General features: G+C 40.2%; 1 protein-coding gene across 4 annotated transcripts; it reads right to left on the reverse strand.

Moving 5' to 3' along the window:
• Ork1 (open rectifier K[+] channel 1) lies at positions 1-18404 on the reverse strand. Of its 4 annotated transcripts, none has more exons than XM_022057868.2 (8): positions 17737-18404; positions 12153-12332; positions 7206-7394; positions 6416-6537; positions 5305-5518; positions 3164-3429; positions 2576-3084; positions 1-2492 (listed from the first exon to the last, which is right to left on the reverse strand). In XM_022057868.2, the coding sequence occupies exons 2-8, from the start codon at positions 12310-12312 to the stop codon at positions 1730-1732; spliced, it is 2223 nt and encodes a 740-aa protein (XP_021913560.1). In that variant the 5' UTR covers positions 12313-12332; positions 17737-18404; the 3' UTR covers positions 1-1729. The 4 variants fall into 4 exon arrangements, with proteins under 4 accessions (XP_021913560.1, XP_021913561.1, XP_021913562.1 ...); XM_022057869.2 differs by having other exon boundaries at positions 17640-18404; XM_022057870.2 differs by lacking the exons at positions 12153-12332; positions 17737-18404 and adding an exon at positions 9467-10226.
• Positions 18405-26032: the final 7628 nt, after the last annotated feature.

Consider the following 26032-nt stretch of genomic DNA (forward strand, 5'->3'; position numbering starts at 1 on the left):
TAAATAAATTAGATGTTTATTCGAATAAATTTCACTGTGTATGACATTAATTTTTATGATTCCACTGACAGACCACAAGTTACCTGTCTTCATTTGAAACTGACGTAGTTTAACAAATCCTGATGCCTTGACATCGCCTTATGTGCACCCATTAAATAAGCCTGACTTATGTTTTTATTACTAGTATTCGATATAGAAGTAAAGAGAATGGAAAATATTCAATAAGCAAATCTTCCAATGTTATAATTTCCGCTGAACTTCAAAATTCAGTAGTGCCAACGACATGCCTCGCTTATGCAGTGAAGCAATAGTACGATCAAATGCGCATCACCGTTTGGGCAGATGACCCCCTAATCTCACCTGACCCAACTTGACGTAAATCAGGGTTGCCACCACAATCACGTGTAACGTCATTAGGTACGAATTTCGTAACATGAGAGTGGATGGACGTATGTTATTGAAATGTTGTATGGATGTTATGCCATGTCCAAGTAGATGAAAAACATGACCTGTCAATGTTAATTTGTTGTACTTCGGATGCGTGATAACGTCAAACTCGCGAGGTGGAATTTTGGGGCCGGAGCAAGCCACGCCCACCAACAACAAAATCTATCTTAACCTCATTGTGCAAGATGATGTCTAAATACATACGAAAAGTAGTGGATAGCTATTTTTTATCAGTTTATAAGCTTTGTGTGGCATGTGATAATTGGGCCTATTTGCATGACTGCTCATTTTTAGAAGCAGGCTGACAACGCTGATTTTTGGTTGTGTAAAAGTCGGGATTCATTTGGCCGATACAAATGAGATGTGAATTCATACGGCAGTTTTAATGTTAACTCATCCATAGCATAATTTTATTTAAGTCTTTCATATAGTTTCGGAGTTGAAGTATTCAGATCGACAGACAGAAACTATTCATTATACGTACTCTTATGTCCTTTGCTTCATGCAGCACTCTGCCAATTAGCTTCCAGTTAGACGCCATGTGTTCAGCCCACATCATTACGATAATACTTTTCTAGGAATGCACTCTGAACTGTTTGGACTTTCAAGTGTTGACTTTTCATGGATCTTCGCCACCAAAATCATTCATCTTTTTTCTGCAGGTATTTCTCCAGGTGATTTGCTTGTCTAGCTATCTGCTATCTATTGAGTTGTGTGCTGAGAATACACAAACTTTACTGTACACTTCAAAGAACCTTAAAACTTCTATCAGTCCTAGAAGTAGAAATAAAGAATTTTAATCTCGATATGAACCTGGAAGCACAAAATGTGCTGCTATTTTATTTCCTTTCTTTTTCCATCTTTTCTATTATATAAATGCTTTTCTGGGTGCAATACTTTCCCAGGACTAAAAGTGGTATGTACCCAAAACGTTTTGCAAAGCTATGCCGTTATTGTTTTCTATGTTAAATGAGTATCATCTTTGTTCTAGAATGACAGTAGCCTCTGTCGTGGATGATGGAGATCATACCGCAACATCCTTTGACAGGGAGGTACAGCTTATCTGTTTTAGATATAAGTCTTGTCATGTTTACTGTAGGAACATGAAACTACCTAACAGGATTTGTAAGGGAAGGCTTCATCGACAAACTGTCTATGTAAGACTAAGAATTGGTGTCTCCCTGACCATTAATCGTTGAAGGATTTTGCATATTTAGGACTGCAACAGGCGACTGTGTACGTTATGCCACCATAGAGGTTTCTGCCATCTTGTGGTGCCAATTTACTTCTGGTCCGTCATGCTGCTAACGCGGTTCCCATACTTCGGTTCGCTTGTCTGTCTCGAGAACAGGTGCGGTGCCATGAGTTGAATTACCGGGCCTGCAGGCGGAGAGGACGATGGCGGCAGCGTACTGGTGGCAGGGCGCACCGAAAAGCGTCTAGTTGATGGGTGTAGAGACGCACGTCGCGATGAGACGTTGTTCAGACGCGACGCAGGGGCGGGGCGCAACGACATTCGCCGGTTCATAGCTGGAGTGGTGGGCGGTAACGCCAGAGACGCACGTCGCGACGTGGCGTGGTTCAACCACGACGAGGTGGCGGGATGCAGCGACATGCGCCGGTTCATTGCTGGGGGCGTGAATAGGGACGCTAGGGAGGCGCGTCGTGAGGCGGCGTTGTTCAGCCGCGTTACAGGTGCCGGGCGTAACGACATGCGTCGTTCTGTCGAGAGGGGTGTGAAAAGAGACACTAGCGATCCTGGAGGTGTTAGGCCGGCGGTTCCTGCCTTACGGCGGGGCGGTGCCGTGTCGGGAGGCTTCGCCACTCGCGATTGCAGCGAGCTGACGGCTCGAAGGAAGTCGGCTAGCGAAGTCTCCTCGAGGGCTGGGTGCATATTCGAGTGCGAGACATATGGGCATTCCGGAGCTCTGAAAAGGTCGCCTATGCTCTTGGCTTTGTGTCGTTTCTTCAGTGGCTGTTTGATTCGGGCGGCCGCTAGCTGAAAGATGGAGGGTCTGCGGGTCGTGTGGTCAGGTGGCACCAGGCTGTAAGAGAGAGAACGCGTAGCTTCAGCATCATGAATGATATTTGACACCACATTACAACACACACAGCACAATGAGCTCACCCTTTGTGCCCGGCTCGGAACAGCTCGTGCACGCGTCGCGACGGCTCGTCGCCTGACCACGTCCACTCCGCGTCGTCCTGCTGCTCCCTCATGGGAATGCGAACCTCGCTGGCAGCGCGCCCTCTTTGTTTAGGGATAGGATCCCCACCTATATTCCATGTAGTATAAGGTTCCTCACTCGCAAGGATCTCCGCGTCGCTGAAGCCCTGGATGCCCTGCTCTTCCTCGCCCAGGGCATTAACCACGTGGGCCAGCAGCTCGCCCGGCTGCATCAAGGCCGCGGCCGACTTGAATGTAGCGTCCCTGTCGATTCTTCCCAGATCTGATTCGGACAACACGCGTTGCAAGCGCGGGGCCGCTGCCGCCGTCTCCGAGTTGGCGCGCCGCCTCCACACTCCGCACCAGGGGGCAAGCTCATCGTCTTGCGACGACAGATCATATAGCATCGGTTCGCTGCTACTGCGCGTGCGTATGGTGTAGCCGGCCTCCTCCTCGTCTTTGTAAACCGGCTATAAAATACCGAATTTCAGCGTCAGGCAAGGACTTCTTACAATCAATTAACGACGCTGTATCAACTTTAGTAGTTACCTTGAGCGTCATGACGTACATCTCGTTGAGCACGCGACGCAGGTAGCTGACGTCACGCGTGAATGTGTTCCAGAGCTTGGAATGTGTTTGCTTAATGTTGTTGGCTAACTTCCGTTCGATACGCGCCATCTTCTTCGATTGCATTGCGCTCGTGATGAAACCCAGGATCATGACGAGGTACCCGAGCCCGAAGACAATCCACACCAATAACATCACTTTGTATAGCAGGTACAAGGCCTCGCTGTCCCTGTGCTTGTCCGTCTGACCTGCAACAAAACCCCCGTCCCTAGCAAATGAGCAACTTAAAACCACATACACAATATTACAGTGAATGTAACATTAGCCACATAAGCCGTGTGAAGCAAAAGAGAGTGGCACAGACGACGACAGTCAACAGTAATTAAGAAATGAAAGCTGAACACACTAGACCCCCGTTGATCCGGGGCTTAATTAACCGGGATGTATCTGGTTTAAACGAAAATTAAAAATTACTTTCCAAAATCTGTTGTAAAAGTTAAAACGTTTAAATAGAAAGAAATAAGTGCGACAGTGCCATATTATTTGACGTTTTGACATAAATCGACTAAAACTTGGAATTTATGACAGTAGAACGTTATTACTGTCCGTTGGAAAACTTTTAAAAACAGTTGGTATGTAGGATTTGAGGTTTTCACAGCGGTGAGTCTGAAGAGTTCTGTCTTCTGGGTTGTTGCGCTGTGTAGTCTGGTCGATATTTATCAACGTTTCAGAGGTCATACTGCCTCCGTCATCAGGGCGATTCTTAGTATGAAGATTTCTGTCTTCTGGGTTTTTGCGCTGTGTAGTCTGATCGATGTTTACCAACGTTTCAGAGGTCATACTGCCTCCGTCATCAGGGCGATTCTTTCTAAGTTATCAACGCTATGAAGATTTCTGTCTCCTGGGTTGTTGCGCTGTGTAGTCTGGTCGATGTTTACCAACGTTTCAGAGGTCATACTGCCTCCATCATCAGGGCGATGAGTCTGAAGATTTCTGTCTTCTGGGTTGTTGCGCTGTGTAGTCTGGTCGATGTTAACCAACGTTTCAGAGGTCATACTGCCTCCATCATCAGGGCGATGAGTCTGAAGATTTCTGTCTTCTGGGTTGTTGCGCTGTGTATTCTGGTCGATGCTTACCAACGTTTCAGAGGTCATACTGCCTCCGTCATCAGGGCGATTCTTTCTAAGTTATCTACGCTGTGAAGATTTCTGTCTTCTGGGTTGTTGCGCTGCGTAGTCTGGTCGATGTTAACCAACGTTTCAGAGGTCATACTGCCTCCGTCATCAGGGCGATTCTTTCTAAGTTATCTACGCTGTGAAGATTTCTGTCTTCTGGGTTATTGCGCCGTGCAGTCAGTCTGGTAGAATTCCGCCAACGTTTCAGAGGTCATACTGCCTCCGTCATCAGAGTGGAAATCTACCAGACTGACTGCACGGCGCAATAACCCAGAAGTCAGTCATCTTCAGTTTGTATGTACTTTATTACATTTTATATGCAATCCTTTCCGTTATTAGTAATCTTAAAAAAGATTTTCGTAGTGTGTACCTGTAAATAAGCTTGCGTGTTTATTACGTTTTCGTGTTTTTCTTTCATTTCTGCTGATTATCTGGTTGGGAAAATCCCAACCAAAATGTACACAGACCCAAACGTGGCAGTGTCGTGGACTTTCATGATGCGTGTGCTTCAGCCTTAAAGTAGCTAAATACTTTATACACGAGCTGTCTGCCCGCCTATGTAAAACCTGGTACGTGCAGCGTTCACCCTTCATATTTTAATACACCGATTCTATATAAAATGATCAACACCGATAATTTGCTTCACACAAACAAAATATTCACATATTTTACTTTTGAACAATTGTAAATTATTATAATTTAGTCTTAGTTGATTTATGGAAGGACAGATGAAGATTATATTTAATAATATGTCATCCGAATATTAATATGTATGAAGCAGTGGCTCATGTATATTATGTGCATGTTCAGTATTTGATGGCCCAAGACTGTGTTGCATAAGTGGTCAGTGAGAGGTCTGCTGGGGAGGGGGAGGGGGGAAGGTTGTTTTGCTCGCCTAGGGCGTCATTTTTCGTAAAGCTTACGTTGGCCACAAAATGAACTCATTACCTGCTACGAAGTCGCCGAAGCCTATCGTGCTGAGTGTGACAAAGGCGTAGTATAAGCTCTCGACGAAGGTCCAGCCTTCGAAGTGCATGAAGACACCAGTTGGAAGAAAGATGAAGATGACAAACCCAGGGATCAGGTAGAGAATGATATCTGCCACCATGCCAGCGCGCGTCTCAAAGGGTTTCGTCTTGTAGCGCATGTGCACTCGGACCAGCTGCAATGTTTTGTTTTGAACTGGTAAACAAATAGTGTTTCTCAGTGCTTCCACGTCATGACACTCTAAAATACAGTTCAGTATCTGACGACACATATCACTACATTGACGTTGTGTTGGACGTTGTCCACTATCTGAGGTTTTACACAGTTGCATCTATTCCAAATTTCAAGGCGTTGGTCGTACGAAGGCAGGCAGGCATGTACAAACCATGCTGCCATTACTCTTCGTACAGTGTCGTGCTTTTCATTTCTGGATTTATTATTTTTCGTGATATGCATTGGAGATTGTGATAAGTGTATCACCTAAACAACACTTAACGATCAAGTAATAAATGGAAAATTTAATGTTAAGATTAAAATTGTTATTCAAAGACATAAAGAAATACGAGAATCGTCAAGATAGCAATAATTTAATAAATAAACAGCAGCACAAGCCGATGAGATTACAAAATAGGGCTGTATTACCAAGCTGTGTGATCTATCGTTAGATATGTATAAATATGCCTGAAATCAAAATAATGCAAAAGTGGGTTCATATTGTAAAATGTTCTGGGCTGTAAAGCTGTGTACAATCTACATTGTGGTTCAGATGTGAGGCTTTCACGGAAGAAAAATGTGGATCATGATGTTTTGGATTATTGTGACATATAGGTGTCTTCAGAATGGAGGCAACATGTTCCTCAAATTTTCTAATAGCCTGCACGAAGCTTTGGCCCAGAAGACCACTATATATACACATATCGTGGTTCTTATCACATTGTTGTAATGCTTAAAATAACTCACAGAGGGGAAAGAGCTACTAATTGTAGGCATTATTTTCGTGTTGTCTTCATGGTCGTTATTTTAAACAGACGCGGAATCTAACTGAATTATCGAACTCTGGTATGCTACTCACCGCGGTACTGAAGAACTCAGCCAGGGTGGCGAGCAAAATGCCGTTAATCGGGATGCCGATAAGGGCATAACCGATCATGAGCAAACGGCCCAAAGAGGATGATGGCACCAAATTCCCATAACCTGCAACATTTTACTCCATGTGAACAAAATTTGGCAAACACAAATACAAATTAATTATTTGAGAGAATATTACATTAAGATTTTCACGGCGTCACATATGAAGATGGATATCTTTTGGGTTGTAGCGCCATGTAGTCTGGTAGACGCTTATCGACGTTTCAGAGGTGCTTTATGATGCCTCCATCATTAAGGCTACACGGCGCAACAATCCAGAAGACAACCAGCCATCTGAAAACTACATTATTCCAAATGCTCCTTTCTTCTGTCTTTGTGCATTTTATTTTTAATAATTCTAACGCGATTTTGTAACGATGGATCATCAGTCATAATGCAAAATTTTCAGTGAATACATCAACTTTCAGAAGGTAGGGAAATTAATCCGAGCGCATCTTTTATCACCAGAAAGTCCAATACAAATTCTGGGTACCTCACATGCAAACAAATATAGTTAACTAGAATCCTTGCTGCAATATCCTGATCCAGATGTTAAGCACCGGTAAAACCTGTTTCAGTATGACAGCGATCAGGAAAACCCTGGCTTTGTATTGCATTGCCAGACACAGGCTTGCCCGAGTCTCGGCGAGAGAAGCTGACCCCTGACAGTCCGATAGTCTGGCTGTTGATTTTATAAATGTCCAGCACACTTCTCCCTGCAGAGAGACGCGTACCTATCGTACTCACGACGGTGAGGACGAAGAACACAGAATTGTAGAAATCCCATAAGAACGGCTCGAAGTCCTCCACATCGCTGCTGTTATGAGGCACGAGCATAGGCCGCCCGCAGTACTCGGACAGCTTCTGCAAGATGTGGGCTTGGGAACTGTCGGAGTCCACTGCGTAGTTGGTAGTTAGTAGGGCTGCCAACACAAAGTATTTTCCATAAATGTGACAGCCTTCGATGAGCCGGACTGTCAACAGAGTTGCGACTTTGCACCTGTGACCACCTTATAGTTCGCGACCCCTAGATCAGTGCTGGAAAGAAAAACAGTCTATAGATATGCATGATATGAAAAACATGCCATAAAACATATATTGCAGTATCAATTCTTTTTTGTAATAGGTCACTCTGGTGGCGTTGAGTAACGAACATATGGCATTGTGTGAAATAATGAAGTACACCGTGAAGCAGAGTCCTTGAGAAGCTAATAATCGCTCGGCTACTCAATAAGTTACCAGCTCTTCAGATAGTCGGCCCTTTCTAGGGCGAATCTGTCCGTTTTAGTGTCAGAAGATTCTGAAAGAACTCTTTTCTGGGCTAGATGTTTCAAATAAGTTATATTTTATTTGTATTGCCAGTTTATACATCCATTGTGCTGCAGAGCTTTAGAAATCGTATTTTGTTCTTACTGGTAGCTAGGTGTATTCTGCTCTAGTTTGTAGCGCGGTCGATTTGGGGCTGTCTGAGCATCGACACTAGAATCTCGTTGCTAATTGCCTCTTAAGAAAGTAGTCGTGGCCTAATTTAAGGTACTATTCCGACATTTTCTTGGATGAATTGAGGAAAATCGCAAAAAACCTGTCAGTATACAGCCTGTTTTCGTACTGAGATTGAACTCACACCCTTCAAATGGGAAGAGTTTCAAAGTCACGTAAAATTCAAAACGTTATTCTGTATTGATGATGTCACTATGTTAATATACTAACTTTTTCTTCGAAATATGAAAAGGCCTACTCTATTTGTAGTAACTGATGCCGCAGTTGTGTCATTGCTACCAGGATATGTTCATGAACAGAATTATCTTGCATAGTCTTCTAATCTCTTGTGCAGAGGTTTGTAGAAATGCTTCCCAAACTGAAATTTTCTGTCAAATAAATATGTTAATTCGGTAATTAATGTATGTTATTTGTCGTAATTTTTCGCAGGCCACATTTTGTCTGGGACTTTGCATTTAAATTTGTAGGATTTGAGATTTTCACGGCGGTGAGTCTGATGATGTAGTCTGGTAGAAGTTTTACGGACGTTTCAAAGGTCCTTCCTGCCTCCATCATCTCCCTGATGATGGAGGCAGCAATCTTCGCATTTAAATTTGTGTACTTGTAGGCGCGTGTGTTTAATCTGTGTTCTGCAGGTGGGGTTTCAATGCAAATAATCAGCATCTAAGTATGAACGCTGAAGAACAGCCAGTTGTTCCAGTAGACTAATTACTTATCGCTCTAGACATACCCCAACCAAGGTAAGAAATTACGCTATGTGGCGAGAGACAATGTGTTGCTATGCGACCTCCCATTCTGAATACTTGCCGGAATTATCAGCGCTATTAAAAACTAGATAACCGCTGCCCTGTGTCGGAATATAGCGTTAAAACATTTGATCATTCAAAGTGGAACTTCGTTATCGTGGAGTTTTTGATTGGATTCCAATGCCAAACTTTATCGAAAGCAAGGTACAATGGACGTACTGTCGCTCTCTCATGATTAAAACCGTCATTCTTTTAGTTAATTTAGTAAATTGCCTGCCATTTTAGTTTTTATTAAATATTTGTCATTCCAGTGCGAACATGTTTGTAGTGCTAATTACATTCAGGCAAGGGACGTCGATATTAATGTCGACCTCAGTTTTGGTATAACACAAATACGTATCTTGCCAAAAAGACAAAGAAAACCTTACAGGAGAGTAAGGCCTGGAGAGTACGGAAGACAGCCGTAAAGAGAAGTGAGAGGTACCTTATTTCTGAGAGAGAAATATCAAATGTATAGATGGTTCCAGGTTTCAGTAGTTCGTGCTTCCAATGATGGTGGTATACAAAAAAAAGACACTGGAGCGGCAAGAAGTGGTTGCTTGAGATACCAACAGCGAAATTTCAATTCTTCAGCTAATGTGTGCTAAAAAAATTGGAAAGAAGACAAGTAATTTGGTGGTCTTCACAGATAGTGGAGGTGTTCGATTAATGAAACTCGGTTTGACTCCATGATAAACATGCATACTCACCCGTTTTATGGTGGTCTATGGATGCCCCATCTGACGGTCCTCTGCTCTCAACCACGTCTAGAAGCTACAAGTGTTACAATCCAAAGTTATCTGATTCGGAGAACCCCTTAGTTAAGGGAACTTGGAAGACACTTGAGCCTACTAATGACCGTCTTAAGTCAGCCACGGTTAACCGAGGAGGACTGACGCTCAGCAGGCCAGCGGAAGATGCCCCTAATAGAACGGCCAAGTCGACGCTACGAGTAATGTCTAGCACTATAACTGAGGTTTTCCGTGCTTTTACTCGGTTGTAAAGAAAATGCCAGGGCAAAATCGAGTAAGACTCGGCTCTTGGTTAGTTTTTGTTTAATTTGTTGCTGAGAAACATGCAATAGTAATTTGGAACTTGCCCTGAACGGCCAGAAGGGAGCGATTCGATCGCTGCAAAACGAGGGAAAACACTGCATAAAGTAAGATACATAATTCGTATTGTCTTTAGTGCCTTTGTGAAAGACAGGCTCACTTTTTTTTGGCATATGCTGTGAGAAACTGAGAAACAGATGTGAAAATTCATTCCCTATTTCCCTCAAATGCTGCAGTTCTCTGTTTTCTGATAGCAAACGAGAAATACAGAGTTGTCATTTAAAAACAAAAATGTTCCAGCATTACCTTACCTTCAACATAACCTTTTCTTCTTTCCATATTTCGAAGGACACCGCACAGAATAACAACGCTTGTTATACATGCGTCAATTTAAACTAACTTAAACAATTAAACGTTAATTTTATATGTCAATTATTAGGTGTTAAGTGCATGTAATAACAAACAATTGGCATTCAGTTAAATTTCATTCCCTTCGCCTTGCGAAGCAACCTCACATGCCAGCACTGATCACGAAACGTCAGTAGTATTGCCCAACAGATATTTTAAAGATTATGCGATTTTGGAGGTAGAGCATTTTCCCAACAAAGACCCGCATAAATATATGGCGTCTGTGTACTTAGGACATTGCGGTTCGTGGTTATCTTATCGAATCTCGTCTTGAGACTTTCAGGGAAATTACGGAATAAGAATCTCTTTTTTTATATAATTGTGAGAATGTAAGTATGCCGCTTTTCGGGAATTTATAAGAATTGAATGAAAAGAATATTTGGAGTAAATCAGGATTGATTATATACTGTCAGTTCACAGGACGAATATGTTCCATGAAACAAAACTGGCGATTTGAGAAATAACTCCTGACATAAGTGGCCAAATTCTGGCACAGTAAGTGATAATATTAAACTCCTTTTTTATGTTAGATTGCCTTTCCCAGCTTAAAGCTTGTTTAGTACTATTAAATCTTAACTCGAACTTGCCAGAAGTGGAATTCAATAGCTTCAAAGCCGTCGTGTCCACACAGAATGGCACAGATAAGAGCTGTTGTCTCGAGTGTCAGCTTATCAGTAGCTTAGAACGTGCACAGCTAACGACCTGCTAATGACTGACGTTAGCACTACTCATACCTTGAATCTGTATATCCTCCTCACAGCAATCAAACTAAATCTTTGTGACAGTGATTATGCTAACAGTTCTCACATGCTTCTCGCCTCCGCTTCCACTCAGCTCTTAATTCTCGGCTTTAACGAATTGAGCCTTTTGGCCGTTCCAATTCAGAACATATCGATGAAATTATTAATCCTTTGAGACATTCGTTGGGGCCCCTTACACAGCGGATCGGCCCGTCACAAGGCCTGGGCCTACAAAGAAAAACGGGGACAAATACCCATTACTTAAGCGGGGTCCGAACCAAGTGTGATGGCGGTCCAAGTAATAAACTGTACCACAATCATGAAACTTTTTCTGTGGCAGCCTCATGAATTTGTACTCGTATTTGCATCGTTTCCGCATCCACAACAGACCGCCACTGGTTCGTTTCCTGAGCAAGATGAATACAGTTCGCATCCTACCATTCCACGTCAGAAACAAAAACGATAATATTGCCCACCCATTTATGTCTAGGTCTCCCAAGTGGCCTGTTCCCTGAAGGATTCCCGACTAAAATTCTGTATTGCATTTACCATTTCTCACTTGCATGCATCACAGTTTTCTTCAGTCTCGTATTACTTCTCCCCTCTCGTCCGAATAATATTTTCTTTAGTACTCCTTTATCAAGAAAAATCGAATTGTGTCCTTTCCATGATTCGAAAGACGAAGTTTTGTTCACTATTAAACCAATCTTATTTCTCTTCTCAATGGGAGATATTTACAATTTATAGGTAACGCTGTGGACTATATGTTACGGTTAACGACCGAAATTCGTCTGATGTCGATATTAATCTGTTATTTTCGACATTAGCTACGTGGAGTGGATATTGTTAGCAAGTTGTTAAGCAATCAGCGCTAAAAGAGTGCATTTTAATCCAACCTAACATAACCCACAAGATATCCATCAAGTGTAATAAGTATAATAAATTCTTTTCGGGCTACCAGCCGTGTAAGGTGGCTTAATGAAGAAAAGACCAACGTTTGTCCTCAGGGCACTGTAGTTGTTACACGGCTGATAGCCCGAGAAGAATTTATTATACTTAGTCGCCGTGAAAGCTTCAGATCATGCATGTCAAATATTTGTCTGCTGAACGCTTTGCTTTGATTTTTCGACAGCAGTAAATTTTGATCCGTAGCTGTAGCACGCGCGTGGGTACATCTGAAGGGAATCAGACATCACCTTGTATTTCGAGACGTTCCTTGCGCTCTGTGACGCGCCGTTCCACCTCCAGGTTGCTCTCGATGTGGTGGAAAAGTGCGGCCCCCAGCAAGAGGTACAGAATGAAAAGTGTCAGCAGCGCGAGCCACTGCTTCTTGGACATCATCTTGACTGACGGCATTTCCAGGGCATCGTGTCACTCTGCAACAGTGGAGACTATATGGGACTTCATATTCTCAGTGACTATTTTCGGCAGGTATTGGCTTTGCTATGGCATTGACTAACAAGGAGGAAGATCGTTTTGTGCCATGTTCTCTGATGAATAGAGCTCTTCTTATTTGCGTTTCATACTTTAAGTATTAACATACTAAACGTCGTGCCCGGGTGGTTATCACTCCTTCGAGTTTTGTAAGTCCCTGGTTCAAACCAAAGCCCAGAGGCTTCTGTCATGACTGAGGCGTTTCGTATCTGGCCATGATAGCTTCCTTCAGTATCCCGTCGGATGTATTTTTTCATTTATCATCCAACACTACAGTCTAAGCTAGTGACAGCGTTGTTAAATAAACCACAAACAAATGAAAGTAAACGCAAAAGTCAAAACCGTCCTTAGGACGGCAGAGGTCCCTGGGACAAGCGCTCATCGACATGGTACATGGTAGAAAAATGGCGTTATCATTTCACCTAGATGTAAAACCAAAGTTCTGTAGGCTTGATATGGAGTATAAGAATGTAAAATCATTAGCTCATGTATTGGAGAGAGCTCACACTATGATCAGAAAGAAAATAAATAACAGTAAAAAGTATACCAAGGCTGTGTTTTGTGTTTGTGCTTAAATTGTGCTAATTAGTTTGAATCTCTTATACCCCAGCCCTTAGAAAAGGGTTTACCAAAGAAACTTCCAGGACCATGGACAGGTCCACACATTTTTTAGAGAAACTGAATGATGTTCAGTATCGGTTGAAATTCAAGGAGAGTAAAACACAGGTCGTGCATACCAGTCGGTTAAAATGGAGGGATAATATGGCTGGTAATCAGGCGCCCTGAACGGGACGGGGAAATCAACATGCCAGCACAATATTCACTACCTTTAGTGATGACGGCGACGGTGGAAGCGAAAGGAGCCTGCATTGGGATAAAAATGATTCCGTTGGCTAAACTCAAAGTAAGTCAGCCACATGAGGACAGTGACTCTCAGGACGACAACATTCCTATTTCAGTAGTAAGACAGAAATGGGGAAATTAGTCTTTAGAAGGTGTGGGGGACAATTTAGGTGGCAAACTTAACGACCGCAGTGCCATAATAAGCTCAATGTGAGAACGTGTACAACGAGGTTACAGACACCCCAAAGCGCAGGTAAAATTTGAGGTCAAGGCGGTATAGAGTAGTGGTATTCAACCTGGGGTACGCGTACCTCCGGGGGTACGCAAAGACATCTTAGGGTTACGTGAAATTTAAAAATATATATATTATTTTACGATAAACACTGAATAATCACTAATGTAATTTATTTTATATGTAGATTATATACTATGTATAACTTGAATTATACACCAACAACTTGAGGGTACAAAGTTGAAGAGTAATTATATCTGGGGGTACACAAACAAAAAATGTTGAATACCACTGGTATAGAGCCTAGAGCTTAGTTCATCTTTCAGGGAATTTATGATTGGTCTTCTAGCGCTACTCACATAAACAGCAATGGGCACAAAAACTGGCAGTTTAGACAATGAAATTGTGTTCTTAAAAGAAAATGGTATCCTGATTTCAGGATATATGTGGGTCGTTGTTACAGAATTTGAGTTAGAAATCTATCACAAAATTATTCACACTATCGAGGTGGATATATCTGTGTTTATAGCAAGTATCAAGTAGGTAGACCTATATTATAAACAGCAAATATCACGAACAAAATTTATGTCGACTCCAGTACTGAAGAGTAATTTTGTTGCATTATTTGATCACGTAAGATTCAGTACTGCAAAACTCAAGTCTGAGATACTGGATACTGAACAAAATTTATTCAGTCCAAGCCGTTATAGAAGCGGATTAATTAACTTTGGAGACACCGTTTCAAAGTCTTTATTTCTTACAATGAAATTATATGACATGGAAAGGTGTGATGAACAACTTGGGAAATTTTTAAATATCGAGAAGATCATGGATAACATTGTAGAATCTCAGATAACGTAAATGAAACAGATTGATGAGAGAGTTGCCTACAGTTTTGATTTGATTCGATACTTACTTATTTAGTTCGGTCTTCAATAAATGAAGTTAGAGACGAAACAATAAAGTTGGCTCATGAATTAATTAATGAGATGGTGATATGTTTTTGTTAACATACACACCATTGATGGCACTATTAAGGATACTGAACACAATCAGATGCAGTTCACACAAGCGATCGATCTCACAGCTTCCTGAAGTCGGCCAACGAATACTTTGAGTTGTACAAAGTACGAAAGCCATAGGACCGACTGATACCCTATGTTCATACGTTTTTACCCCGAAGTTCCCAAATTTCGCTACACAATATATAGTTCACCTTAAGTAGTCAGTTCTAAAGTAGGGGTCACTTAGTACAAGTCAGGAAACTGCAAAAAGAGTCATTACAAGTTGGAAGGCTATCAGCATGAAGAGGTCTATAAATTTTAAATAACTGTATTTTCTGTATTGAATGTGGCTGTCTTCTAGGTTGCTGCGCCGTGTAGTCTGGTAGAAGTTTACCGACCCTTCAAAAGTCCTTGCTGCCTCGATCATCAGGGCGATGAGTCATCGCCCTGATGATGAACCTCTGAAACGCCGCTAAACTTCTACCAGACGATACGGTGCAACAACCCAAAGACAGCCATTTTCAGTCTCACCAGCGACTGGGCGGTGGTCCTTACAGTTCGGCCCTTAACACAGCAAAAGGTTCTTGGCTCTCTACAAGATTAAAATTGGCCTCTCCATTTTATACTTCAGACATCCACGATCAATTCAACAACTGCTAATGTTTTCTATTTGTATTCATTATAGTCTTAGTTGTTGCATTGGCACGCTATAATCAGATTCTCTTTTAAATTTGAACTGCATATCTACTTTAACAATTTAATAATTTGAAATATAATTAAAACAATGTGTTCTAGAAGGAACATACTACACCCACATTCCTTGATATGTTTTATTTTGATCTATATTATGAAGATCCCCTCGGCTTGTGTGCGCACAAACACTTCTGAATCAGTTCTCATTTCCATCATGTCTTCTTACAGGTGCATAAGGAATTTCGAATCACCCTGTTCTACGTAGTGCCAGACCTCGCATACTTCAGCAGCTATTGTGCCCAAGTAGCGTGTATTCTGCCGGATGGAACACTTGTGCAGACTTTAGCTTCAACAAAAAGACTTTCATGGTGTGTAGACTTCTATTCAGAGAGAAACCCCCTCCCCTAACTAGTGCAGTCTTGTTCCCAAAATCGAAGTGAATTCACAAAGCTGAGTTTACGTACAGTGTTAGTTCTAGAACTGAAATAATATCGATGTGGTTGAAATATGAAGTCTTAAATAATATTTAGTAGTTCACTTCCTACATCTAAGAAAATACAACGCATCTCCATTACAAAGTTCAGTCCTTTCTACCAGATGGACCAAAAAAGATCTTGTGAGACGAGTCAAATGTTTGGCTTCGCTGTTTAATGAATGCGGTATATTTCATAGGTCACAGTGAGTGCAGAATGACTGAGAACGTCGAAACGACGCAGTGGCTCAGCGAAGCCACAACGACGTACTCCGTAATTCGCACTTTACCCTGTACGTATATTTACAGTCCGTCTCGTCACTTCGAGTTGTTGAAACAAAATGTTTACTACTGTAAGCACAAACCACTAAAATAAACTAGTAGGAACTACTCTACATATGTTGGAATCCACTTTGTTGTGATTCTTTAAACTGTTTAGCGCTTGAAAACGGAAACCACGGGAAACTCAGTCAGCTTTGTGGCCACATTCCTTAACGTCATTCATTTCAAAGCACTTTGCTATTTTACATATCCATAACTAAACACATAGAGCCCAGTCCTTCTTGAGAAGCTGGTAAATAAATTCTCCATCTTTAATCGAGCCCGAAGATCCATCCCATTCCCACGTATCCCATTTATGTATGATACATTTTAACATCTCCCTGCATTTCAGAAGTGATCTTCAGGTTTTGGGAATACAATTTTATTATAATATATTGCATCAAATATCTAATAGTTTTTAAAATATTTTAAATTGATAAAAACCTGAAGACGACGGTATTACCCGTCGAAACATGTCGTTTTAATAAAAGCGCTAAAAAATATAATGTAAAATCGTATTTACGATTAAGAGCGCTAATATAATATTTTACACAAAAATGTTTTAATATTATATAATTTTTACAACACCAATAAACTTCAAACGTTTGTGTATAGACTGTACAAAATAAATATATTTAATCAAACACAAACATGACGCATATAAGATACAAATTTTATTAGCATTTCTCTTTTCTCGTCTAATATTAATAGGCCTATTCCATTTGTACAAGTGCGAAACTTGGTCTCAACCTGAAGGAAAATATAATTTTTACGTGTTAGAAACCATTATTTTGGGCAAAGAGACAGGAAAGAGAAGAAATTTGCGTGGTGAGTTAAACTTAATAAAAGAAATTTATAATGATGTGTAGCATAACAACACTAGCAGACAGTAACAGAGACATGTAGACGTATCAGAACTATCTGAAAGACACAAAAGATGCTAGCCATTTCAAGCCCAGTGGTAATGAAATAACCACCTGCTTGAACTTTCAGTAACTCTGTATTTTGGCCAAGAGTGTATTTACGGGTTTGGTATAAATTCCCATAATGAAAAGCGACTATTTCTCTAAACAGCGCTAACCGGTTGAGCTCTGTAACGGGAAGCATTTTAACTTGAGGTTTTAATTGAATTCTTCAATATTATTATATGAGCTTTGGTCTTAAATGGTCAATCACGAGGGGAGGTAGTGGTAACATCACGTGGTTCGACCCTGTCTGACCGACAGCTATGCGAAACAAAGCTTCTGTTAATGCATTTTCACTCGAACCTACAAATTGTGTGCGATCGCCCTGATGACGGAGGCAGTATGACCTCTGAAACGTTGGTAAGCATCGACCAGACTACACGACGCAACAACCCACAAGACAGATATCTTCATACTCACCGCTGTGAAAACCTCAAATCTTACAAATTGTGTGGATGCTTCCATTGCCATGCATAACATTTCGATCTTGATTTAAAACTAATCCCTAAACACACGTTTCATTTAGATTCCGGCATAAATAGATGAAATGGATTAGGAGGACAGTAACGTCAAGTGATAATGCACGACAGAAGTCAATTGAAACAAATTGGGACTGTCATAGACACATAACAATTTCGATCGTTGATTGCAAGGAAGCGTTAGTTATCTTATGAAGATCGATTCAAGGTTTAAGGAGCTTCAAAGACAGAAACGCTTACCTTTGTTTACAAAACGTGAAAGTGCCTTTGCGTTGTGTGTTTCATAATGAAATATAACATTTAGGTCAGTATTTGTACTGCCTACGATAACATTTACCTTGCATCCTTCACAAAAATCTTCGTTCTACACTAGTAGAAACTGAAATTTCAATTTTACTGAAGTCAGAGTTCTGACAAAACACTCCACACGTCAGATGCAGATTCTTGGTTACAAACTCACATCACAGTTCAGAATTCTGCACAACAATGCGATTTTTGTATGACTGTTGCGGAATTATGCAATTTCTGAGTATAAAATCACATTCAAAGCTGCGGTATTTTTCTAGAACTTTCAATAGTGTAACTTCATACAGATCTCCACTTTGAATGCTGCAAACACATTTAAATAATGACAAAGTACCATCGTTTCTGTTTCTCCGTATGAATTCTTCATAAATATTCGGAGTCCACTATTCAAACTGTCTTTTTAAACGCATAGAATATTCTGCAGGGCTGGTAATATTATTCTGTTTAAATTTGCACATCAAATTCGCGGTTTCTTTGCAAAAGAAACCCACACACACAATTTGTACACTATATTTAAATTACGCCAGTTTCTTGACAGTTTCGCAGTTTCGGTTTTTGTCACAATATCCCAATTGGCTATTTCGCAAGTCCTCAAGGATGTCTGGTTACGTTGCTCTAACATTCTGCACTTGTCACCTGTACTCCTGCTGGTTGTCACACATGGTTCCGTATCGCTCTTGGTCGAGCTACTGAGATGAGGCGCTGACAAGTCCGTCCACTATCAGTATCCTAGGATGAGCCATGCAGGTTGCAGAGTTATCAGGGGTGTCATTGGTTAGTGAGACAATTACCAGCTAGAGAATTAAATAGGTGAATCGAAGGCTCAGTCACATGCTCAAGGTGACGATAGCTGTAAATTACAAAACCGCTAATACACTGCGTGACATCTTATTTCCATGTGCGTGCTGTGCGTGGTCTTGGGATTATAAATAGAAAATATACTAGAAAAAAATATTAGATAGATATAACACTAGCTGCAGTAAGTTATAGACGCTAAGCCTCCTACAGGACATTTTGATTTGTCTGTTATGGTCTTCTGCCTTGTGACACTGTGTAGTTTTGTAGATGGTTGCCAGCGTTTAGGAGGAAAGTACGCCCTTAATTTGAACGTTACCGTTCCATCTTCGACCCCGAAAATGTATGCAATACGTTCCTCTGGAACGGCAGTAACCAAGATTACATCCAGAATACCACAATCGACATGTTCACTGTTGTGAGAACCTCAATTAAAATTAAAACTCAGATTGTTTAATATTTATGGACAGCAGTCTATAATACAACATTTATTAAGAAATGTGATTAAATTTAATCAAACATGAAGACAGCAGGCCAATTCACAAGGACTGACATGTAAATATATCTAAACGAAATACTTTGCTTTCATTGACAGATATTAAAAAATGGCATCCCTGCTTATAACTAACGGCCTAGTTTTTTACTTTATAGACCTATATTTAATCATATATTAGAAGCTAGTTTTGTCAGTCACTGTAAGGAATGGTCAGCCCCTCCAACCACAGAGGTAATTGAACGTGTTTGATGATGGATGATAAGATTTGTGGCCGTGAAGCTGAGGACACCTTCCACCGGTGTTTGTTTGCCTTATTTTATTCCTTCCTGTCTCCTTCTGATCATTTCTCGATCTTTCTGTAAAGAAGAAAAGGATTTATCCATCCGTTTAAATATAATACTTTTAGACATTTCGCTCAGCATAGAATCAGCCTATTTGTGTAATGGTTCCGCTTGTAACTATGGTACCATGGGTGACACCGCTATTAAAAGTCGTTTTATACCAGTACGTCTAGAAGTTGACGTGACTGCAGCAACGGCGTTCGTCACAACTCCGTGGCACTGGATGTCACTGTACCCATTGCCGCAAAATTATTTTCTTCCTCTGTGGACTAATGGCCGATAAATCGATACGCACACTTTCATTTCCGGTTAGATGCGTCTGTCTAATTCGACCTCACAAGAGGACTACTCTGGCCGTCATATTATTGGCGTCCAAGATGGAGTCTTCCTATCTCGGCCTTGAAATCGGCCATCCTGGCAAAGGTTTTTCGTGTCTTTACTTAGTCCCTTCAGAAAATTCCGGGATAGGGCCCTGAAATAATTCACGGCCGCTTCCTTCGTTACTCATTATTTATAATATTATTGTATAGTGGCAGCTACTGACAGCGTCGTTACCACAAATAAATAAACGTGAAGGCATAAGAAACATTGTCATAAAAAGCTTCATCAAGCTTCTTAAACTGAGGAGATTCTATATGTTAAATTAAATTCCTAATTAGGTTTGTCCACAAAATCTTACTCTGTTAAAATTACATAACGTCAGCAAGTCAAAATAAAGAAATTGATTGCATTTAAATTTAATTGCCACTAACTAAACAAGCTCCACGGAGTAAATGTTTCTTGATACGCTAACAGTTGCTCATCTACTCAATAAATTTCATTCCTTTTATATAACCCTAGGATTTATTACAGTGTTCAAAAGAAATCACAATTTGTTCCTATCCCAAAGTGACATGAATGCAGTCCACACCCTCACATTTTAATATTGTCTTACTGTCTATGCCTGGGTTCTTCAAGTGGTCTCTTTCCTTTAGGTCTTCCGACTAATTCTGCATGCTTTCTAATCTTTCCCCTGTAGGTTTCATACTAACAAGCTGTGACATGGCACGAAACTGTATGTTTGAAGGCTTCGTGGTGAGTGGAAGATTTAAATGCAATAGAAGTTTTCCTCTTTAATGGATGTGATAAATGGGTGACTGTCTGGCTGTAAGGTACTGTGACAGAGAATATTATATATATATATATATATATATATATATATATATATATATTACAGGCCTACTATATAAGAATTTTGACAACTTTTTGCAACTTTAATTATAGATTGCTTAAAAGCTGAACGATACATGTAGATGTATGTAGATATAAATGTTCTGTTTTTATATGTTAATGATAACATTAATCTTCATGGTAAAACTAATATTAAATATGAGTGTGTTTAAAATTATAAATATGATTTTGACATTATTTTACGTTGCACTTTAATAACAACGACAAAATCCCACAGCTGTATAGAATCCATTGGACGACGTAGGGAACAGTTAACTTGTAATAGCTTAACAGGAATGGTCGATTAAAGGCAGACTGGGGTACTGTAATGCTGTGACACACTAAGCAGGACTTCCTGTTTCACAACACAGTCGGCGAGCAAAACGACACAGTCCCCCCGCACACTTCGGCTAGGCCTTTCATTCTTTGGCACCTCACTGGACCCGCAAGTACCTTCGAAGTTTCATGTTATCAATTGTTCGGATCATCTTCATTCACTTGGCTTGGAATCTGCAACAACTGCAATTTAGTCTTCCTCCATGGATCTAACAACTCTGAACTTTCCTAATCTAACCATGAAAAATGTTGCTTAAACTCTTTGAAGCACGAAATTCACCTAAATAAATTTTGCAAATTCAGTTCCTGTCGCAAACAAGACAATGCGTTTCTGTTACAAACATCAACTTCTTAGTGCCGTTTAGTAAATTATCCCTGTTTATTCCGGAAATCATAATAAAAACATATACACACACTCTGGGGACAATATGCAGAGTTACCTTCTGAATTTCAAAGCAGGAGACATTTTTACCTAGAACCGTGCTTTAAATTTTTAAAATCTAATTCCGAAACAGATCATTTATTGGCTTAACTTCGTGCATTACGAAATGACCAATCTATCTGCTTACAGACAGAATGAGCCCATATAAACAATTTATGAACGCAATTTAATGGAAATTTGTATTCTGACTAGGCAAATGTTACTACCCTAATTTCATTGTCGTTGATGATTTCCTGTAAAATCTGGTTTCCCATTGCCTGTCTGAAAACAACTTCTTTCTCTACTGGTTCATTGAAATAGCCTGGCAGTATTCTCCAGTGATATACAAGTAATAGTTCGTACACAAGCACTCGTAATTCTCGTAAAAGTCGTCCTTCATATTAGCACTTCTCTCCTCAGTTGCCGCGTGCACATTCAAAATAACAATATCACACAAGCGATCAGAAATATCTTTGGTACTAGGCAAGAAGGACTCACGTGAGTACAAATTACGTTTGCCTTAAGCCCTTCTTACTGAGTTTAAAAAGTTCAAGGAACAAAATTCTTAAAATTCTAGAGTTAGTTAGTTAAAGTAGTCATGATTTTCGAAGTTGTAGAAATTGTTACTAAAAGTGTTTCCGATTGACCGGAGTCACTGGTTTACTAATAATAAAGACGGTCGTAGCTCTCACTCTCTCTAAAGCCAAGGTCTTATCTAAATTTCGGTGTTGCAAGTTTAAACCTTGAGCTCATGCTAATGGACTTCATTAACAAGCGTCAAAAAATATATCGGTAGAACATTCTCCCAAGTTACAGACAATCTAATTATTTAAATTGATTGCTACTTCTGACAGCTGATGACATCAGTTTCCATCAAGACTTTAAGGATCTCTTTGGCCTTCAATCAGAACAACCTAAACGTTGAAAAATTGTAAATTAAAGTTTAAATATGAGAGAGGTGTGTTACGATGGCGCTGTTGAATGAATTCCTGTTGTTTGGTTTGTCAAAATTAAAATCCAGATGCCATTGCTGCCCTCAGTAACAAAATAACCTCTTAACCTGTCAGTTAGTCAGACAGAGCAGCGTTAAGAGGGTATGTACTTCTCGTTTACGTGCGTATATGTTCTTAATGTAATCGCAGTGCACTTTCCTTTTTGTGAATGCTAACTAACTCATTTGAGAAAGAGTTCTCGGAAAGCTCAGCTAATCAAGAAGTTACGTATATTTTATGCAACACGAAGGTTAAGTACCTTCGGTCACTATCTGAGCCAAATAAATAGAATCCACACCCTACAACCTCATTTACCTAGGTCCATATTAATATCTCCCTCCCATCGACGCCTAGATCTTCCACGTAATCTCTTCCCTTAGGATTTAGAACCAAAATTTTGTATGCATTTCTCAGTACACCCCATTAGCGCCACATGCCTCGCTCACCTAATCTTCCTTGATTTTATTTGGTGAAGAGTATAAATTATGAAGATCCTCCCTTTGTAATTTTCTCAAATTTTTCCAAATTGTATTTTAGTAAACATAAATCCACATTTATGACTCGTCGTGTTTCTTACAACGCAGGATCTGTCCATATAACCTTTTCTTTGACATAAAAGCGGCTTCTTATCTTTCTGAAGAGAAGCTTATCAAGTATCTCACGCTGAGCACTTGGCGGTCAAAAACAAAGAATGTTACGTCGAAAGACAGGCATTGATTCAAGGTTCGAGTCAGGTGAACATATGTGAAATGTGTGACATAAGTGCGGTTTCTTTGCACATTTCCCCAAATGCCTCATTCTGCTATATATGTAATACTGTACCCCAAAAAAACGTCGGATAGACTGGCATTCAGTAACGCCATTTTAAAGAAGCTTATGTCGAGAAAAGACAACCAGGTTCGAATACCATCAATTTATGCTTATCGAGCCATTTGTGCTTTTATTCAAAAACTAAACTCACTTTAATCTCAGAATATCGCGTTCTGATATTACGTTCAAGTACAAATGTTAAATTTTCTCATAACTTTTTAATTTTGCTTGAAGTAGTATCTCGGTTTCTATTCTGGTTATGCTTCAAACAAAATACAATTATCAAAACAGATAGAATAGTACATCATCAGAGTCATTATCTCAGCTCAGCGGGAACGTCTGAAACATCGGCAAACTTCTGCCAGACTAAAGGTGGCAATTAACTGAAGTTAAATTACATTTAATATGAGATATAAACCCCAAGGCACCAATTCGGTTGTGAAATTTGGACTTAAACTTTCACCCTGGTTTATGCTGTTTATGAAATAAATTTATTACATAATGACGACAACATTTTAATATTAATACCCATTTGATTAACAGAACAAACCAAAACAAATCAACTTCTTTTGACTTGGACTTCTGTTGAGCTTTCGTTGCGTTTGGTTTTATTACAATTGGAACATCAGCAACTTGAACAAGAATCTGAAGCTCACTTCACACGGAGTTCACAGAACACACCAGGGTTTCCCGGAAATATCTTGCCTTGTTTCGTAATGAGATATGGAGCAGTGTATCGTCATGTTTGTGATAACAACTAACTTACTTTTAAACCATACACGAATACCGCCAAAGTCATTCTGCCTGTGTACCTTACAATTTTCCACCTTCAATATCATTAACATGGTGGCAATGCGAGCTTCTGAGAGGAAAAAGACCTTTAATATATTGTTATACTGTTTGTGGTAATCAGCGGTGGCCTGTCCCACGAGCATTCATGCATTTCCAATTTACTTCCGAAACAGCATAAGAAGTTTCTTTCCAGAATACTCGGAGAAGTTACTTGTGTTTCAAAAAGTTCAAGGAAGGCCTTACGTCATAGGTTTAGCGCAATTTACTGACGACGTTGCTTGCACTGACTTGTGGCGCTCGATAAACATGGAGTTGTCTCGATAGATGTCTCGCAAGTCTGCTCAATTCCCACAGTTCAAGCAGACGGTAAAGGTGAGTTCGTAAATGTTCGTGTCTTACGTAATTTTCTTACCATCTGATTTTCTCACTCCCCGCTCATGGTAATTACTGCGAGGAACTAACGTCTTAATATGTGAGGTTTATTGACTTTCTGAGGTGTTATTCACGCAGGTACACGCCATGTGTGTTGCGTTTCTCTCAGCAACGAGACCGGAGGTCCCACTGTGGAAACCCATTGTTGCGCAACATTGGGACCTTTGACCACATTACTGTGTGGGGAAGGAAGACATTGTTTTTCTGGTATTATTGTTAAATTGACCACGAGCTCATTACCAGTGGTAGCAGATCTTTGGAATATGTGGAGCTTTTAATACTAGTCACACCAGTAGTAACGCCTTGTGGATTTGTAGGTCTACTTAGATACCGACGTTCTGGAGGAATATACTCTCAGAGATCTTCAGGCTGAAGACAAATATAACGAAATTGAAGATTCAAGACGCTTTCTGTAGAAAACTTGGGTTTGGCGAGAGGAACTTCCCCGCTCTTTTAGTTGCAAAGTTAACGAAGATCAGAAATAATGCTGGACAATGCCTTCCATTACTATGAAATTAATCAGTGGAAAATGTTAAGGTTCTACAACACTGCTTCCCAAACGTTTTCCTTCATCACCCAAAACCGCTTATAAGAAAGTCATTTTTACCCAATGTACGTAGGTGAAACACTAACTGCACAGAAAACATGTGACAAGTGAAGATAGATCGGTAAAAATTAGGAAGCAAGCAATATATTTGATGCAATGTCTTTATTTTAAACATTTCTAAACATTTTAGCAGCCACAAAAAATTTGGTAATTATTCACCATGAATATTTCATCACTCAGGTCCCAGCTAATGAGTACAATGCCACTGCTCCATCTTATTTACTAGTTCCAAAAAATTGGGAGGAATTGGAGACAGAGCTCACCTCTCATCGTATTCGGGGTTCAGCAAACATTTTCGTTTTGTGCTCTTTATGAAGGCAAGAGAGGAAAATCCTCCTGCTCGGAAACTGCATTAAATGCATCATGGCCTCCCCAGCTCATCACGAATTGTTAACCAGAAAGACTCCAAATGGTCCTTTATTTCTTCAAATAACATTTTGCACTGACTGCTTGTTCTGCAAAACCATTAACACCATCGGGGATTTCAGTCAAGTCACACAGAAATGGGTGTGTCGTTACCCAAAGAAAAACCACTTTTACCAATTTTTGGGTAACTTACCCAGGTTTGGAAAGTACTGCTCTACACTGTACATTTCGACTGCCGCAGTGTAGAATCAATATTGTTGCAAAGCAGACTTTGAATAATCTAAAACTGGACCCAGACAGTTATAACCACAGTAGCACAAATTTATTACTGAAACGTTTGTTAAGCTCTCACATGACCACAATGCATTGAAATGTTTACCTTCCACACGATTGACGGAAGTTTTCAAGCCAGAGACAGAGTCGCTTTGATATTTATATTGTTAATCCATTAACAGATAAGACAAGAGAAAAGAAAAATTATACGTCTACTGGATACATCTGGTCCAAAACACTGAACCGTGGCGGGCTCTTGTGAACACAATAAACATTCTTGTGGTTCCATAAAAGTGTATGATTTCTTAACAGACTTTTCACGTTTCAAAAATAATATCTTGCCAAGGAGTTCGTTAATTACAGCTGGCTTGAGAAACTAGCTGCTCTTTGTAACACTGTGTCTAGTTCTATGGGAAATCGAATCCCGATTTACGGACGAAACACGAAGTTTATGAAG

The sequence above is a fragment of the Zootermopsis nevadensis genome, unplaced genomic scaffold, assembly GCF_977971745.1.
Source record: "Zootermopsis nevadensis isolate Lab colony 2312 unplaced genomic scaffold, Znev_1.0 Znev_ptg000020l, whole genome shotgun sequence".
NCBI lineage: Eukaryota > Metazoa > Arthropoda > Insecta > Blattodea > Termopsidae > Zootermopsis > Zootermopsis nevadensis.